Source organism: Leuciscus leuciscus (genome assembly GCF_965113295.1).
Source record: "Leuciscus leuciscus genome assembly, chromosome: 13".
Taxonomy (NCBI): domain Eukaryota; kingdom Metazoa; phylum Chordata; class Actinopteri; order Cypriniformes; family Leuciscidae; genus Leuciscus; species Leuciscus leuciscus.
In genome coordinates, this window is record NC_138737.1 from 868385 (window position 1) to 887363 (window position 18979).

The following is an 18979-nucleotide window of genomic DNA, read 5'->3' on the forward strand; positions in this document are numbered from 1 at the left end:
CAGTTTCGCTTGCCGCCAGAGGGGGCATAGTTCTGCAAAAACTCAGAGACTTGCGCAATGCACCTTTAAATGAAGGTAAATAACTCACACGACAGACACAGATGTGAAACGCACAGCACAGTTTAATACGGGTGTAAAATACATATCATATAAAAACAAACAATTAATTAATGGCCATTTATAAATATGAGATGTTTTCACTCTGTTTCACATTTACAGAAAGTCAATAGAAACTCATAACTTAATTAATTCTCTGAGTTTATGAACCGTCAGTGTGATTGTCCCTGAGAGCCGGAACTCCTGCTTTAGGAAGAGCATCATATCATATAAAAACAAACAATTCATTTATGGGCAATTATAAATATGATAAATTTTCACTTTGTTTCATGCTTAAAACTCATAACTTAATTAATTCTCCGAGTTTATGCACCGTCAGTGTGATTGTCCCTGAGAGCCGGAACTCCTGCTTCAGGAAGTTCCCGATGTACTCGCAGTAGAAGACGTCGCAGTAAAGCCAGATCTGCGCCAGCGCTCGCTGGAAGTTTGCGTTGCAGGAGGGCATTCGGGAGCGCCGGACGGCCCGGATCAGATCCCGCCACAGATCCTCCAGAGAGCCACAGTTACGCTCACACACCACCCACTTCACCCGCTGATGCGGATCCAGCCCGTGATCCTCGATCATCCGCTGGAAGGGACGGGAGAAGGAGCGCGGGATCCGGAGCGGAGCGGATCTGTGTGAGATCACACACCATGAGCGCTCGAACTTCTGAGGATCCGGGACGGGTTTACTCTGGGATCTGGAGTCTGAAGATTCCCGTGGGATCTGGGGTGGGATCTGGAGTGGGATCTCGAGTGCAATCTGGGGTGGGATCTCGATTGGGATCTGGAGTGGGATCTCGTGTGGGATCTGGAGTGGGATCTTGTGTGCGATCTGGGGTGGGATCTCGTGTGCGATCTGGGGTGGGATCTCGTGTGGGATCTGGGGTGGGATCTCGTGTGGGATCTGGGGTGGGATCTCGTGTGGGATCTCATGTGGGATCTGGGGTGGGATCTCGTGTGGGATCTCATGTGGGATCTGGAGTGGGATCTTGTGTGCGATCTGGGGTGGGATCTGGTTTGGGATCTCGGAGGAGGAGATCAGAGGTGGAGGTTTCCGGGGTCTGATGGGTTTTTGGGAGTCTAACGCAGATGGGAACCAGGGTTTGAATTCAGGCAGGATTGTGTTGGGAAAATCCTGCAGGACTCTGTGTGTGAGGAGCACGACATCTCTGAGCTCCAGCAGCGGACGGAAATACACACTCACATCCTGACAACACACACACAACTTGTCTTTATGTACACTTTTTATGTGTGTGAAAGAGGCTCTCCAAGGCTGTGATTATTAGATCAAAAATACAGTAAAACAGTTCAATATTATTATTACAATGTAAATCAGCTGTTTTCTATGTGAATATACAGTACAGGCCAAAAGTTTGGACACATTACTATTTTTAATGTTTTTGAAAGAAGTTTCTTCTGCTCATCAAGCCTGCATTTATTTGATCAAAAATACAGAAAAAAAAAAAAAAGTAATATTGTGATATATTATTACAATTTAAAATAATTGGTTTTCAATTTATTATACTTTAAATTATCATTTATTTCTGTGATGCAAAGCTGAATTTTCAGGATCATTACTCCAGTCTATCACATGATCCTTTAGAAATCATTCTAATATGATGATTCATTATCAAAGTTGGAAACAGTTCTGCTGCTTAATATTTTTTCATAACCTGTGATACTTTTTTAGGATACTTTGATGAATGAAAAAAAAGAAGAAAATGTTTTAAAAATAGAAATCTTTTGTAACAGCAATATCCACTACTGGTCAGTCATTTGCGGTCAGTGATTTTTTTTTCTTTCTTTTTTTGAAATAAATCAATACTTTTATTCAGCAAGGATGTGTTACATTGATAAAAAGTGATAGTAAAGAAGATTTATATTATTAGAAAATATTTGTTTATTTTGAATAAATGCAGTTCTTTTTAACCTTTTATTCATCAAATATATTAAGCAGCAGAACTGTGTCCAACACTCATAATAAATCAGAATATTAGAATGATTTCTAAAGGATCATGTGATAGACTGGAGTAATGATCCTGAAAATTCAGCTTTGCATCACAGAAATAAATGATAATTTAAAGTATAATAAATTGAAAACCAATTATTTTAAATTGTAATAATTTATCACAATATTACTTTTTTTTTTTTCTGTATTTTTGATCAAATAAATGCAGGCTTGATGAGCAGAAGAAACTTCTTTCAAAATCATTAAAAATAGTAATGTGTCCAAACTTTTGGCCTGTACTGTATATTCACATATAAAACAGCTGATTTACATTATAATAATATTTCACTATTTTTACATCTGATTAAACATACAGTAAAAACAGTGAAATATTATAATAATTTATACTACAGGGCCGTTGAATGCTTGAATCTGATTGGTTGACGAACGTTCTACGGTGTGCATTATTTTCAGGGAAACGCACGGCTAAAGTAGTTCCAGGCAGGTCTCGACCGCATTACAGTTCCATATCACTTCGCGTAGTCAACTGTAATAACGGAAAATAGGATACAATTCATAACAAGAAAAAGCATTTCGCCCCATGCGCTTGATCTGCAATTTTCAATGTCTAGCTTCACAATCAATAAAAACATGCAGTTTAATTTGAATAAATAAACTATAAAGTCCTATCTATAATCAATAGAAAATTAAACTGAATATAGGCTAAATAAATGGATAGTCCTGCAGCACGGATTTTTATTGCAGATAATTGAACAAATAAATAATTATTGATAGGCCTACTTGTTAAAAGGGCTTTGGGTTTCATTTATTTGGCTAGTCTACTGTCATAATAAAAATAAAAAATAAAGAATTAACGAATTAATTCAAACGAATTTAATTAATAAATAAATAATAATATTGACGCACATGCTTTTCTGTCTCATTATTGCAACATCTCTCTCTAATAACTGCATTAATAACTGCATTAAGCCGGGAACACACTTTAAGGCCGGTTATGAATGTAATTTGATACTTATGACTGATCATGCCCAAACGCGTGTTCAGCACGTTCAGTCTGTGTTCAAAGTCTGTGTTTAAAATCTGCTGCAGTCGATGAAACAGTCAGAGAATGTGTCAGCTAGTCGTGTGTCCCCAGCATTAGTCTGCTATCAGTGGCTCAAACCTCCGTTACTAACTCTACCTAACCCTAACCCTAACTCAGCATTAGTCTGCTATCAGCGGCTCAAACCTCCGTTACTAACCCTAACCCTAACCCTAACTCAGCATTAGTCTGCTATCAGCAGCTCAAACCTCCGTTACTAACTCTACCTAACCCTAACTCAGCATTAGTCTGCTATCAGCAGCTCAAACCTCCGTTACTAACTCTACCTAACCCTAACTCAGCATTAGTCTGCTATCAGCAGCTCAAACCTCCGTTACTAACTCTACCTAACCCTAACTCAGCATTAGTCTGCTATCAGCAGCTCAAACCTCCGTTACTAACTCTACCTAACCCTAACTCAGCATTAGTCTGCTATCAGCAGCTCAAACCTCCGTTACTAACTCTACCTAACCCTAACCCTAACTCAGCATTAGTCTGCTATCAGCAGCTCAAACCTCCGTTACTAACTCTACCTAACCCTAACTCAGCATTAGTCTGCTATCAGCAGCTCAAACCTCCGTTACTAACTCTACCTAACCCTAACCCTAACTCAGCATTAGTCTGCTATCAGCAGCTCAAACCTCCGTTACTAACTCTGAAATTACGTTTTGGAATTAGCAACGGAGGCATGGGATTAGATGCGTAAGAAATTAGTCCTTCATACAAGAGCGTTTTAATGACAAAAACTTTACAAACGTCTTGAAATACATAATCTGAACAATGTTTCGAGGTGTGGTAACTGTAGTATAAGCGGTAACGGCGGTACCGGCCACTCCGCTTCGCGTCGTGACCGCATTACCACCTCGGGTGTGCATTATTTTTCTAATAATTCAACGGCCTGAAGTCAATTATTCCTTACGTAAATCATCTGTTTTCTATGTGAATATATAGTGAAGTGTAATTTATTCCTGTGATCAAAGCTGAATTTTCAGCATCATTACTCCAGTCTTCAGTGTCACATGATCCTTCACAAATCATCTATTCAGATTATTATCAATATTGAAAACAGTTGAAAACCAATTAGATCAGTTTAATGCGTCCTTGATGAATAAAAGTATTTTTAAAAAGTAAACTTACCCCAAACTTCCACAAAAATATGAACTGTTTTCCACACTGATAATAATCATAAATGTTTCTTGAGCATCAAATCATCATATTAGAGTGATTTGTGAAGGATCATGTGACACTGAAGACTGGAGTAATGATGCTGAAAATACAGCTTTGATCACAGGAATAAATTACACTTTACTGTATATTCACATAGAGAACAGTATTTTACTATTTGTACTGTATTCTTGATCTAATAAACAGCCTTGGTGAGCAGAAGAGACTCTTTCAGACACATTTAAAACAAACAAAAATCGCAATATTTGACCGGTAGTAAATATACAGACGTACACAAAAACGCATGTAGTTCCACAAAATACATGATATAAAAATAGGTATAAACCAAATATTGTATAAACAGATAAAATGATGCAAGGTAATAAATAGTGTCTGACCCTGAACTAGTTAACAGGTTTGTGAAAACGATCAATCACATTAACAATCTCTTCCTCTCTTACTCACCTTCATTTCCTGTGACATATTTCATAATCTTTAAGAACATGTTATCGAGTTTTGTGATCACGTTCAAAGTAAACATGCTACATGCTAACTGCAGCTAGCGCTCTCTGGCCGACAGGCGGCGCTGTGAGTGACGTCGCACCGGAAACACTGATGACGAGCGGGAGAACACGCCCACTGTGCCGGATGTGTCGTGTACATACAGACACACATCAGCGGTTCTCTTCCAATCGTTTAGAATCAAACGTGTACTTTACAAACACAGCGATTACACTGAGGAGAGTCTGGAGATATGGCGCATCTCACGACGAACCCGGCGGATAAAGAGCGGTCAGTGTCAGCTGTGTTTAACGGACAATCACTACTCAGAACTTTATATGTGTGTGTGTGTGTGTGTGTGTGTGTGTGTGTGTGTGTGTGTGTGTGTGTGTGTGTGTGTGTGTGTGTGTGTGTGTGTGTGTGTGTGTGTGTGTGTGTGTGTGTGTGTGTGTGTGTGTGTGTGTGTGTGTGTGTGTGTGTGTGTGTGTGTGGAGTGTATTTATGTGTCTGTATATACACACACACACACACACACACACACACACAGACACACTGAGATTGATTAGTAGTCTAGTATGTTTACATATTGATCTTTGATCACTGTGTTTTCTTCAGGTTTCTGTGTATTTATCCATCATACATCAACAGTAAAAAGACATTAGCAGAAGGAAGAAGAATCGCTGCAGAGAAGGTGAGTGTGTGTGTGTGTGTGTGTGTGTGTGTGTGTGTGTGTCTGATCTGTGTGTGAGTGTGTGATCTGTGTGTGTGTGACTGACAGTGTCACTCATGATGCCAGTGTTGATGTACGTCTGTATCTGATGTACGTCTGTGTGTGTGTGTGTGTGTGTGTGTGTGTGTGATCTGTGTGTGTGTGATCTGTGTGTGTGTCGTATCTGATCTGTGTGTGTGTGTGTGTGTGTGTGTGTGTGATCTGTGTGTGTGTGTGTGTGTGTGTGATCTGTGTGTGTGTCGTATCTGATCTGTGTGTGTGTGTGTGTGTGTGTGTGTGTGTGTGTGTGTGTGTGTGTGTGTGTGTGTGTGTGTGAGTGATCTGTGTGTGTCGTATCTGATCTGTGTGTGTGTGTGTGTGTGTCTGATCTCTCTCTCTCTCTGTGTGTGTGTGTGTGTGTGTGTCTGTCTGATCTGATCTCTCTGTGTGTGTGTGATCTGTGTGTGTGTCGTATCTGATCTGTGTGTGTGTGTGTGTGTGTCGTATCTGATCTGTGTGTGTGTGTGTGTGTGTGTGTGTGTCTGATCTCTCTCTCTCTGTGTGTGTGTGTGTCTGTCTGATCTGATCTCTCTGTGTGTGTGTGTGTGTCTGATCTCTCTCTCTCTCTGTGTGTGTGTGTGTCTGTCTGATCTGATCTCTCTGTGTGTGTGTGATCTGTGTGTGTGTGTGTGTGTGTCTGATCTGTGTGTGTGTGTGTGTCTGTCTGATCTGATCTCTCTCTCTGTGTGTGTGTGTGTGTGTGTGTGTGTGTGTCTGTCTGATCTGATCTCTCTCTGTGTGTGTGTGTGTGTGTGTGTGTGTGTGTGTGTCTGTCTGATCTGATCTCTCTCTGTGTGTGTGTGTGTGTGTGTGTGTGTGTGTGTGTGTGTGTGTGTGTGTGTGTGTGTGTGTGTGTTCCTCAGGCCGTGGAGAACCCGTCGTGTGCTGAGATCCGGGATGTTCTGGTCGCCGCTGGACTCAATGTTCTGCTTGAGGTTGGTGACGTTCGTCTGTCGCTTCAAACGAGCAGATTCTGCTGTTCCTGTGATCATGTGATCATGACATCACCAGTGTTTCTCTCGCAGAACAAGATGTATCCGCGCGAGTGGAACCGAGACGTGCAGTTCAGAGGAAGAGTTCGCATTCAGATCAAACTGGAGGACGGAAGCCTCTGCCAAGAGAAGTTCTCAAACAGTAAATCATTTAAGTGTTTTCTTCATCATCATCATCATCTTCAGCTCTCAGATTAAACACTCAGTGTCAGCAGGAGCAGACCTGCCAACCTGTACGCATTTTGCGTAGCGGATACGCATTTTGACTTCAAAGTACGCTGGTACGATTTGTCACTCTAAACTACGCAAAAACCTGGTGACGCCTCTGTGCACGCGCTGTCCTCAAATCAAGCTACAGCAAAATAAGAAAAGTTCGACCAATCATAGCGCTGGGTTCATTCCCCAAATAGCAAGCGGGGATGATTGACAGATGCGTAGGCCTATCATTAAAAAGAGACTGAAAATCGACACCAATAAAGATTCCGGCTCGATCCCCCTTCCACTCCCGCGGCCGCCGTCTGACTGATGTCATGAGCGAGGACAGTACTTCTGACTCCTGAAGGGAAACGGCCTGGGGTCGATGTGGACAGTTGATTGTTGAGTTAACTTAATCTTATGGATTCGATGATCACACAGATCGCATGGATTATCTTAAAATACTCCGTTAAGTTATTCATGGTCACTCAAAAAAGAGGAAGACATCATTCAGTCATGCAAATAATAAAATGCTCAAGTAATGCTGAACTATAAATCTTGAAATCGCTATGGCTTAACGTTAGCTGCTAGTGATTATGAAAGTGCTGTGATTTGTGGATTACTGAGAAGCGCGAGTCTGGAGAAACAGGCGTTTATTTATTCATTCATTCTCAGTGTTGAGAAACGTATGTGTTACGTTATTGTGTTAATTATAACTAAAGTACCTAATTATGTTACATATTTATGTTGTATGAAAACTAGCGCGTTAGTTACTTATGGATTATAAAGTACCGTTGTATCAGTTCTGCGCGAGCTCTCTCACAAACACGGACGCGCGCGCGCACACAGAGAGAAGATCATTGTAAAATTAAAATTGACGGGCTAAATTTTAATTTTGTTCTTGCTTGTTTTAGTTTTTTTTCTGTCAAAAAGCATTTTGTAATATCCATCCCTGATTTTAAAATTCGTTAAATGACGGACGTTTACTGTTACAGCCCTCATTATAACAGCCCTCATTATATGTCGGATTCGGAACTTATACTTTATATTATTTTTAGAATAAGTGATTAAATATGTTTGTATTGGCTAACATTTATGCAGCTAATGCGTGTCCTGTTTAAAATGTGCAATGTTTAAATGCAAAGACAGCACGTCACAAATAGAAGCCCTTTTCCCTGTGGTATTTTTTAGTATCATATTTGGATATTGGAAAATAAATTAATTAGCCTATCTTAATTGTACACAATGTTCCTATGTTTTATTTTTTATGTTTTTTATTTTTTACTGTGTTCTAGGGGTTTCTTAATTTTAGACTAGTTGACCAGCACACATTATATGCAATGCAATTATATAACGCATGTTGTCGTCCAAACCGCCCATACAACCCCCCCAAGACACACTCTTTCTCTCTGTCACAAACACACACACTCCCTCACTCACACACTCTCTCTCTCTCTCTCTCTCTCTCTCTCTCACACACACACATTCCCTCACTGAGACAGACACTCTCTCTCTCGCTCTCTCTCTCTTTCTCTCACACACATTCCCTCTCTCTCTCTCTCTCTCACACACATTCCCTCACTGAGACACACTCTTTCTCTCTGTCACAAACACACACACTCCCTCACTCACACACACACACTCTCTCTCTTTCTCTCTCTCTCTCACACACACACACTCACTCACACATTCCTCACTCACACAGAGACCCTCACACACACACACACACACTCCCTCACTCACAGACTCTCTCTCTCTCACACACACACACACACACTGCATACATTTCCAGAACTGCCTAAATGGAGATTTCTGACTCAAACTCGCCGCCTTTAAAGAGTGCAATCTACAGATATGAATCATAAGATAAGCGCTTGATGTGTATTTTGGATGTTTTCTTTCCACTAGACTGAAGAAAGACTAGTTATGGAGGCAGTCGGCGCATGAAAGCAATGTTGGCGTATAACGAGAGGAAATGACATCACTCTCTCTCTCTCTCTGCCTCCAGGGAAAGACGTGATGTTTTACGCGGCCGAGATGATCCCGAAACTCAAGAGCCGAACGCAGAAGAGCGGAGGAGCCGAGGCCGGATCTCAGCCGGGAGAAGGAGGGAAGAAAGGGAAAAAGAAGAAGAAGTAGAGGATCTTTACGAGTCATGACGAGTTTCACGCCAACGCCTCCGTTTAGTTTCTTCGTTGATGGACTCCTGACACGTCACCTGACACGTCACCTGACTCCCGACAGACTTTCATTTACACATCATATTTTTAGTTTTTTGATCTTTTACTTTCAGGAGCTACAGAGTTTTTTGTTAATCACTCATGATGGATAGAGTTTAAACGAGCGCTGACAGAGCTCGAAATACTCGTATCTTTCAGCACGTTTGTCCAGGTGTGTGTGTGTGTGTGTGTGTGTGTCGGATCAGTGTTTCGACACACTCGTGTCCTTCACCACACCTGTTCAGAGCCTGAATATTTCCATCTGTCGTTTGTGAGTGTGAAATAAAGAGAATCGAACACAGGTCAGGAGTGTGTGTGTGTTTATTGTGGCATCAGATCATGTGATCTCTCGTCATGTGTCTGTTGAGATTGTCGCGCGGTTGTCGCTGAAATTCTTCAGATGTTTCGTCCGAGTCTCCAGTCTCATGAGCCACTCGTCACGCAGCCTGAAACACACAGTTCAACAAGTTCAACACACTCATCATGTTCACAGCCAGCAAAAAACACTGTTTATTTCAAGCTTATTCACTAGTGTTCAGTAACACCGTGTTCACACTAGACGCGACGCGACTGTGAGACGCCACAACGTCAATCAAAAATTACAGCCAATCAGAACAGCGTGTGGGTGGAGTCTCGCGGGAGAGTAATCTTGACGGCACTCGCAAGAAAATGGATAAGCAGCTTCATAATCAAATTCACAAATATTACACCATTTAAAAAATACATAGGCTACTGAGTTACTAAAACAATCTTTGCCAAATAATAGACTTGTTTGTTCACAGTTTTAACGTTCTTGTTTCCATTTGTTTAATTTCAAGATCTGAGGTGAATTATCCATTGTTGCTTTTACAGCCTCAAAGCTGGAGCACTAAATGATATTCAGTCACAGTTCACGATTTTAACATTAAATAAAGCACATAAACAGCACCTGAGATTATCATCGCCACACTTTGTGTTTGTTGTTCCAGCGCGACGTCGCAGAAAAATAGAAACCGTTTCTAAAACAGAATCGTCGTGGCTGGTTAGGAGGACACACACTCTCATTAACGTGGAGAAGAAGCTTTTATCGCGTGTAGTTAGGACACGGTGTGAGACCTCTTAATGTTTCTGCTCACCAAAGCTGCATTTATTAGATAAAAAATACAGTAAAAATAGTGTAATATTATTCTAATGTAAATCATCTGTTTTCTATGTGAATATATAGTAAAGTGTAATTTATATCCTGTGATCAAAGCTGAATTTTCAGCATCATTACTCCAGTCTTCAGTGTCACATGACCCTTCAGAAATCATTCTTAGGATGATTTGATGCTCAAGAAACATTAATGATTATTAGCAATGTTCATATTTTTGTGGAAACTTTTGGTCAATTTAATGCATCCTTGATGAATATAAATCGTGTCTTTAATAAAATCTTAAATTTTTTAACTGTAGTGTATATATTTTCATATAATAATAATTTTCTCTTTTTATTTTAAGCTCAAAAAGGATATTTAATAATTCTCTCAGTATACTGACTGTATGAGGGAAATACAGTGTTTATAATATTGTATTTGCACACCTGTCATGGATTATTGAATTCGAGGGCTGTTACCCTGATAATCTTCTGTCGTCAGCAGGGCGCGGGATATTACATATCAGCTCAGAAACACACACCGAATGTCCCTTCACACTCGCTTCATGGTGTATAATAATAATAATAAAATAAATAAATAAATGTGCTGAGCAACGATTAATCGCATCCGAAATAAAAGTTTGTTTACATAATATATGTGTGTGTACTGTGTATAATTATTTTGTATATATAAATACACACACATGCATGTATATATTTAAGAAAAATTGGTTATTTATATATAAAATATATTTTTTTATATATAATATAAATTATGTATAAATATACAATATGCATGCAAATATTTCTTAAATATATACATGCATAAGTGTATATATACAAAATAATTATATATGATATATATACACAATTATATAATTATAATCGTTGCCTAGCATTAAAGAAATATACAAAAGAAAATTGAGTTTGGAGAGTTTTGTTTTTCCTTGAATTTTTCAGGATATATTATATGATATTGTTTAGTCCAGCGCTTTAATATATGCAGAAATGGCTATATTAACACAACCGTGCTTTAAAAGAAAGACAATATCACTTCTACCAGAATAATAGCGAATGTGATCAAACTGCGTGACTTACTTAGTGAGAGCGCTCTTCTTCATCCTGCCTTCTTCAACCTCTCTCTTCTGACTCTGATTGACGATCTTCTGCTCCCAGAAAGTCTTGATGAAGAGTTTGTCATGGATGAGAGCAGAACTCATGTCCTGCGGAGAGAACGAGATCTGCTACATCATCAAAGGTCAAAGGTCAAGTGTCCTAAGGACAGAATAAACTGAAGTGCATGTTGTATATAGTGACCTGATATTGATCTGTTCAGTAGCGCACAGTAACACTGATCTTCATCCTCCACACGTGTTCGACTGGACTCAGAGATGCGGCGTGTCTTTATTAAAGCGTGAGTGAGTGTCATCATCATCATCATCATCATCATCATCATCATGTCTCTGAGCTCCTCCTCGAGGTTATTTCAGATCGCTCGGCCTTCTCTCTCCACACTGTCACCGGACAAACAAAACCGTGAACACTAATGAGCTTATTACTGCAAACACCTGATGACAGTATCATGTTCACATCTCAGCAACAGTGAATATATCTGTTCCCGACACACACACACACACACACACACACACACACACACACACACACACACACACACACCGTGTCACACTCGGGAGTTTTCACACCTGATATCCGCTTGCATCCATTACATAAAGAATGTATTTTTAAGGTGGAAAACATCTTGCACATGTTGTAAAGCACCATCGCATCTAAAATAACCCTCTCTAATCATCAAGTGACAGACACATTAAAACACGTGTCTCAGAGCTCAATCTGCACTTGCGTGTTCACAGGAACATCTCTCACATCTGTACACAGAAATCTTACAGTCTCCGTGAAATTAAAATTGACCTTTTGCTATGGAATATTGCAGTGTTTATGCTAAATGATTTATGGGTGCACATCATCATTATTCTGTAATAATCTTGACTCAGAATAAGTTCCTCTTGCAGCATCTCTTCTCTGATGATGTGGGCGGGGCTATAACCTGTCACTCACATGAGATCAGCCAATAGCAAACCACAAACATCCAATCAATTCCCCACAGACACAATCAAGCCCCGCCCACATTTCTGATCAGTCCTAAAGACATGAGACGTAAAGAAGTAAACGCTTCAAAAAAAAAAATCAGCATTATGGCACTGCACACGTGTGCAAGATATTTTTGAAACTGACTGATAAGATTGTGTTTGCATGCGTATTTTTTCCAGGATTATCTTTCAATCTGATCGAAATTTCATCCAGATTAATTATGTGTTTAAAGGGAAACTATTATGTCCCCAGAATGTGTCTGTGAAGTTTCAGCTCAAAACACCCCACAGATCATTTATTATACCATGTTGTAAATGCCCATTTTTGAGTGGAAGGAAAAACATGCTGTTTTCGTGCATGTGTCTTTAAATGCTAATGAGCTGCTGCTCCGCCCCTTTTCCAGAAGAGGGCGGAGCCTGTACAGCTCGTGCAATCGGATACTCTGCCAAAAACTAAAACATCTGTTTAGTTTTGGTTATCATCTATCGAGCTCCGGTGACATTGCAGTTCTTCATCATTATGAAAGTTTATTATCTGCATGCATTTTAAAGTTATATCAGTCTAAACTTCTGAAATATGGTTTTCTGAGCGCACACACCCCGAATCACGCGCACAGAACGCTGGATATCAGACAGAGCATCGCGTGAGTATTAAATAAGTTCTCTTTCACGTCTTATTGAGCTTAAGCTGTCAAAAACACACATGAACACAGTCGGTTATGTCTGTGAACGTAAACAGCAGGGAAAGAAGTCACATGTATATTAGATCTGTGTATTAAAGTATAAGCAGCGTAATATACTGCACATACTGCTATATATGCTGTTAATATGACTCAAACAACACAAGAAAAACAGAAAATCACTCACTGCTCTTGACTGAACACCTTTAGTAGCTTTAATAAGAATACATTTCTTACTTGAATGCTCTGGCAAGGAGATAAACATGCGGACTGTGTACAGCTCACTGAGGGGCGGAGTCTATGCTAATACTATGCTAATAGGGCGGAGTCCGTCAGCATTCGTGGGCGGGGCCTAAACATATGTGATGTCACAAAAGCTAAAATCTGCAAAAGGCTTGTTCTGAGACACTGCTTATGATTTATGGGGATTAAAAAAGAGGAGTGGTTGGATTTTTACCATTATCAGGTGGTTGTGTACACACTGCCGACACACATTAATATTCATAGTGATTTTTACATAATGAATTATGGCCTTTCGGTCCGATTGAGCCATTGTAAACGGATCATTTTGAACGTAGTGTTTCATCTGTGATCAAACTTGTACTTTTCTGAGCAAATCTTCTATTTGTCCTCATCTGTGTCACCAAAAATATATCCCAAGATTGTTTGCCAAACGTTTCTGAATGTTCAAAACACATGGAACATTACATTTTCTCATTCTTCAAACATTATGGGAACGTTACTTTTGAATGTTCTCTGGAATCTAGTAACAAAAAACATTATATAAACATCCAACTAAAACGTATCAATGCATAATATTGTTGTGCTGATGTTTTGAGAACATATGAACAAACGTCTATTAACGTGACTGAAGAACGTCCCCTGTCCGCTGAGAAGAGTCTGTTAAATGAATGTGCACGGCTGTTCAGCGATGGCTCTCGATCTGATCTATTGTTCAGGCGCATTACAGCACATTAACACCTGCTCGTTTTCTTGCCCTTTTACACAAGGCCAAATGTATCTGGAAAATCTGGGTGTGATGCAAATCCGAACACAAGTGTGACACTTCATGTCTTCTGGGCGTGATTTGTCCTGATCTCGAGGCCTTAACCGCCGGCATGAGCTCTATTTCAGTCTCGGCCGTGTGTAATTATGATATAAGACACTAATGCTGCTTAAGACATCAGTCACAGCTGCACAGGCGCTCACTGAGTCATTGTTTAAAATAAACTCTGCTGGATGGCTGATTCCTCCTGAGCCTGCTTTCAGGATATTAAACACAAGTGATGTAAGCTCATATGTATGGAAGCTTGTTCCCGCCACAGAATAAAACATTTTAAAAGATAATTGCGACTTTTTATCTCACAATTGCGAGTTTACATCTCGCAATTCTGACTTTATTTCTCAATTACATAAAAATTGTGTGTTATTAAGTCAAAATTGCGTGAAATAAAGTCGCAATTGCGTGAAATAAAGTCAGAATTCTGACTTATTCTCGCAATTGCGACTTTATAACACGCAATTCTGACTTTATAACACATAATTCTGACATCTTTTCTCAGAATTGTGAGATATAAAGTCCAATTCTAAGGGAAAAAAATACAGACTTTTTTTTTTTCTCAGAATAGTTTATATCTCACAATTCTGACTTTATATCATGCAATTCTGACTTTATATCTCCCAATTGCGTATTATAAAGTCAGAATTGCGAGATATAAACATGCAATTCTGAGAGAAAAAAAGTCAGAATTTCAAGTAGGCCTATATTTCTCGCAATTGCGACTTTATATGACGTAATTCTGACTTTATAACCTGCAATTGCGACTTTATATGACGTAATTCTGACTTTATAACCAGCAATTGCGACTTTATGACGTAATTCTGAGATAAAAACTCAGAATTGTGTGATTAAAAAGACGCAATTAGGCTACCTTTTTTATTTTTCACTCTGTGGCGGAAACAAGCTTCCATACATATGAGAGTTAGTGCAAACATATGGATATCTATGAGTGCAAACGTCTTCACCACATTAACCTTTGAACTGTGCTGAAAATCCTCCGGTCTTTATTTCACTCTGAAACGGATTGAGCTCTACGATCAATCACATCCAAAAAATCAATATAAAACCTGTGCTAATGGAAAGAAAACAAGCCGATAAAAAGATTGAGTGCAATATTTGATGATAAAACAGCATTATGAGAGATTTATAAGCTGTTTAATGAAGGCGGGTCATTTTTGTAACGAGGTTAAAAAAAAAAAAAGAAAAAAAAGAAAACTGATCAATATTTTGGGAAGTTATATGTGTTTTAGTCCAACGCAATAACATTAACTAGCATTTTCAGGAGAAAGAAGATCCTCTCCGGGTCAAATATGAGGATTAACAGCGGAAACATTGACGGAATCCAGAGCTTCTACTTCAATGCATGAATTTAAATTCATTTACTATCATTTTTATCTTTTCTTCATTTAAAAAATATGCATTCATGCATTATTAATCGCTTCTATGACTTACGAATTGGTTTACAATAGAGGAACGCAAAGCAATATTAAAGCTCTGTTGTGCTTTCTATCGATTACGTGATATTAAACAAACAAACAAAACACGTTTTAGACTAAATTTAAGTTTAGGGAAACATTTTACAATAAGGTCCCATTAGCTAACATTGGTTAATTCATTAGCTAACATTAACAAAATAATAATCAGCAATACATACGGTATTTATTATTCCTTGTAAACAACAATTACACTGCAAAACATGGTGTTCTTCCTCAGTGTTTCTGTCTCGTTTTCCAGCACAAATATCTAAACATTCTTAAATCAAGAGACATTTACTGGAGAAGAGAAATTACTGAAGATATTAAGACTTGATTAATGAAAAATGAAGAAAAATGAAGTGAGTTTGTGCTTAAAACAGAGTCAGAAATATCATCTTAATTCAAAGACTCCATTGGGATATTTGTTCTTGTTTTAAACACAAACTCACTTCATTTTGATTCGTTTTTCATTAAACAAGTCTTAATATTTTGCTTCTCAAGTAAATGCATATTGATTTAAGATTTTTAAAATATTTTAAAATGGAAAACCAGGCAAAAATACTAAGAAAAAAATAGTTAGTTCATGTCAATTAAATAAAATTTACAGATACAACTTTTGATTTTAACAATGTATTGAAATTATCATTACCTAAAATAAGTAAATGCATTAAGAGGTATCTTTAACATCTTGATGTTAACAAATGTAACCTTGCTGTAGAGTTCAGAGAAAGACGGGATGAGTTTATTGGCTCTCGGCCTGAAGCTGAAGTCACTGACATGGAGATGAGATTTAACAACACACACAAACACACACGCTCGCCAGCTTTAACAAGTTAACAGATATCAGATGGAGTGACAGCAGATCCGCTGACATTCACTCAGATCATTGTGTTTCAGTCACCGAGAGAGAACAGAACGAACCGCCGCTGTACGGAGAGAGAGAGGGGGGGATCTCAGAAGAAAACTAAATGAACTTTAAAGGCTTCAGTCGGCGCTTCACATACAGAACCTTTCAGGGGCTCCGTCTCCGTCATCATTTTATCTGAAACATTTCATTTAAACATATTTTATCACTAGGAAATAAATTTAAATAACTTGTAAAACATTAAAGGTGACATTATGCTTGTTTTCTAAAGATGTAATATAAACATATGGTGTCCTCAGAATGTGTCTGTGAAATTTCAGCTCAAAATACCAGATCATTTATTACAGCTTGGCAAATTTGCACCTTTTTGAGCAAAAACACGCTTTTTTGTGTGTGTCCCTTTAAATGCAAATGAGCTTTAGCTCCGCCTCCGTTCAGAAGAGGGCGGAGCCTTTACACGAGCTTCAGAAACTCCGGCAATAACAGAACGGGCCAATCTGACTCATCCAGAATCCCAGAATAACCAGTAGCGAGTGCAGCCAGAGACTCAGGAAGAGTTTCTGAATGTTAGTGGAGACATTTCTGTAGTTGTTGTGGAGTTACATTGATCATCTCATCATCATGTTGAACTTCTCCACAAGTGTCCACAGTTCCTGAGGTGTTTATAAGACAGCGGTGACATGTTCTGGTCAATAGTGTTCAGTGCTCGTCTGTGCTCAACCACACAACAGTTTCAGGCTTTGCTGGATCTTTATCAGTGCGTTAGAACTGGTCTCTGCCGTCGCTCGCGAACCCAAATGTCGGCTGGTGTGTGTAAACGTGCAGATTAAGGGCCGGTAATATTATAATAAGATCCTCTTCATACGTCAGAAGGAGAGCGAAATCTGATCGACTCATTTTTTGTCATGCTTGCAGAGAAAGACTCACCAGAACAAAGTTACTGAGTTTCACGTTTTCTGTGTTGGTAGAAGCACTGGAGTCTCGATTATAACGCTTACACACGGGAAAAGTCAGATTTTCATGATATGTCCCCTTTAAAGTATATGCAATCTTTCCTTAGGCCTATGTATAAGCTTGTTGGTGTCATGGTCGATGCAGGGAAGAGGATTTACTGTAACTGCGAACAGTATTTATACATTTATACACAGAGAAGCTGGCAAGAAACAAGCAGAACCAATGAGCAAAAGAACTACAAACAGACACAGGAAACTACGGCATGAAACACAATAAAAGTCCTTAAACAAAACAGGGGAATCGTGACATTTGGCAAAAATGAGTTCTAGATTGAACCACATTGAATCTTTTTGTAGTGTTGTAAAATAATGTTGTGGCTACAAAAATAAAAAACAAAACAGTTTGCATAATTTTTTCTGAGTTATAACAACATCTAATAAAATTAAGTTAAACCAACAAACTACTTTGAGTAGCATAAACTAATTTTTTTGTTGATTACTCACAAAAAGTTGTTCAACTAATTGGAAAACAATTAATCTGATGTATTTCACTTAGAAATCAACAGCGATCTCTCTCACAAAACCTTCAACATGTAGATCATAACAGCATTAAATGTCTTTCCCTTCAATAAAAACACATTGATGCCTAATTTTAACATTTATTTTTTATGTAAAACATGGGAACTAAAAAAACACTGCCCATTTTTTTAAATTATCAAGACAATATCATTGAGTTACTACAAATGTTTTAAAAAAACAACAACTAAATATCAGTTTAAACACAATATTAAGTTAATGTGATGATCAGTGTTATTAGCATAACTGAGAGACCATTATAGTGTTTTTGTCATTTTTATTATATTTATCTATATAGTTTTCATTTCAGTTTTGGTTTAAGTTATTTTAGTAAATCAAGTTAAACTAAATGAAAATTTAAAAACAATTGCTTTGGCAACATGCTGAAATAAAAATTAGTTTTCAATATTTGATTTGACTTTATTCTATTTCGAGTAGAGAAAATGAACTAATGAACTATAATAATACTGGTAATCAAAATGATGATGTCAACAGAACTTTATTTAAATCAATATCTTACATCTAAACTGAACAGTGTCGTAACTGGACCAATCCTGCACTCTGCTGGTCAGGCTGGGACACTTCCTTTATTTAATGTTATAATGCGTCACTTCTTTCTCTTTATCATTCATATTTGATCATAGAGGGGCATGTTGTCACATTATAAGTTGTTACATGTGAACCTCCAATTAAACAGCATATTTTAAGCTTTTTAGATAATTTGCATAATCAGGAAGCTATATATATACACTCACCTAAAGGATTATTAGGAACACCATACTAATACTGTGTTTGACCCCCTTTCGCCTTCAGAACTGCCTTAATTATACGTGGCATTGATTCAACAAGGTGCTGAAAGCATTCTTTAGAAATGTTGGCCCATATTGATAGGATAGCATCTTGCAGTTGATGGAGATTTGTGGGATGCACATCCAGGGCACGAAGCTCCCGTTCCACCACATCCCAAAGATGCTCTATTGGGTTGAGATCTGGTGACTGTGGGGGCCATTTTAGTACAGTGAACTCATTGTCATGTTCAAGAAACCAATTTGAAATGATTCGAGCTTTGTGACATGGTGCATTATCCTGCTGGAAGTAGCCATCAGAGGATGGGTACATGGTGGTCATAAAGGGATGGACATGGTCAGAAACAATGCTCA

General features: G+C 38.5%; 3 protein-coding genes across 4 annotated transcripts in view; 1 reads left to right on the top strand and 2 right to left on the bottom strand.

Moving 5' to 3' along the window:
• Window positions 1–104: 104 nt before the first annotated feature.
• shld3 (shieldin complex subunit 3) lies at window positions 105–4931 on the bottom strand. The gene is made up of 2 exons (XM_082188924.1): window positions 4779–4931; window positions 105–1306 (listed from the first exon to the last, which is right to left on the bottom strand). Exons 1-2 carry the CDS (start codon window positions 4794–4796, stop codon window positions 398–400), a joined length of 927 nt encoding a protein of 308 aa, XP_082045050.1. The 5' UTR covers window positions 4797–4931; the 3' UTR covers window positions 105–397.
• Window positions 4932–4934: 3 nt separating this feature from the next.
• Window positions 4935–18979, top strand: part of srp19 (signal recognition particle 19) — a 25691-nt gene continuing 11646 nt past the window's right edge. Inside the window, exons 1-4 of the mRNA XM_082188951.1 lie at window positions 4935–5105; window positions 5430–5505; window positions 6447–6518; window positions 6609–6730. Of these exons, the coding sequence (XP_082045077.1) occupies window positions 5068–5105; window positions 5430–5505; window positions 6447–6518; window positions 6609–6730 (308 nt within the window). The 5' untranslated portion in view covers window positions 4935–5067. The remainder of the gene's footprint in view (window positions 5106–5429; window positions 5506–6446; window positions 6519–6608; window positions 6731–18979) is intronic.
• Window positions 9187–18979, bottom strand: part of LOC309513193 (protein FAM240B) — a 21076-nt gene continuing 11283 nt past the window's right edge. Inside the window, exons 1-3 of one of the 2 annotated variants that reach the window (XM_082188948.1) lie at window positions 11420–11574; window positions 11201–11325; window positions 9187–9435 (exon numbers count right to left, since the gene is read on the bottom strand). In XM_082188948.1, the coding sequence (XP_082045074.1) occupies window positions 9342–9435; window positions 11201–11322 (216 nt within the window). In that variant the 5' untranslated portion in view covers window positions 11323–11325; window positions 11420–11574 and the 3' untranslated portion in view covers window positions 9187–9341. Of the gene's footprint in view, window positions 9436–11200; window positions 11328–11419; window positions 11575–18979 lie in introns of those variants that run through there. The other variant, XM_082188949.1, reaches the window with a different exon arrangement.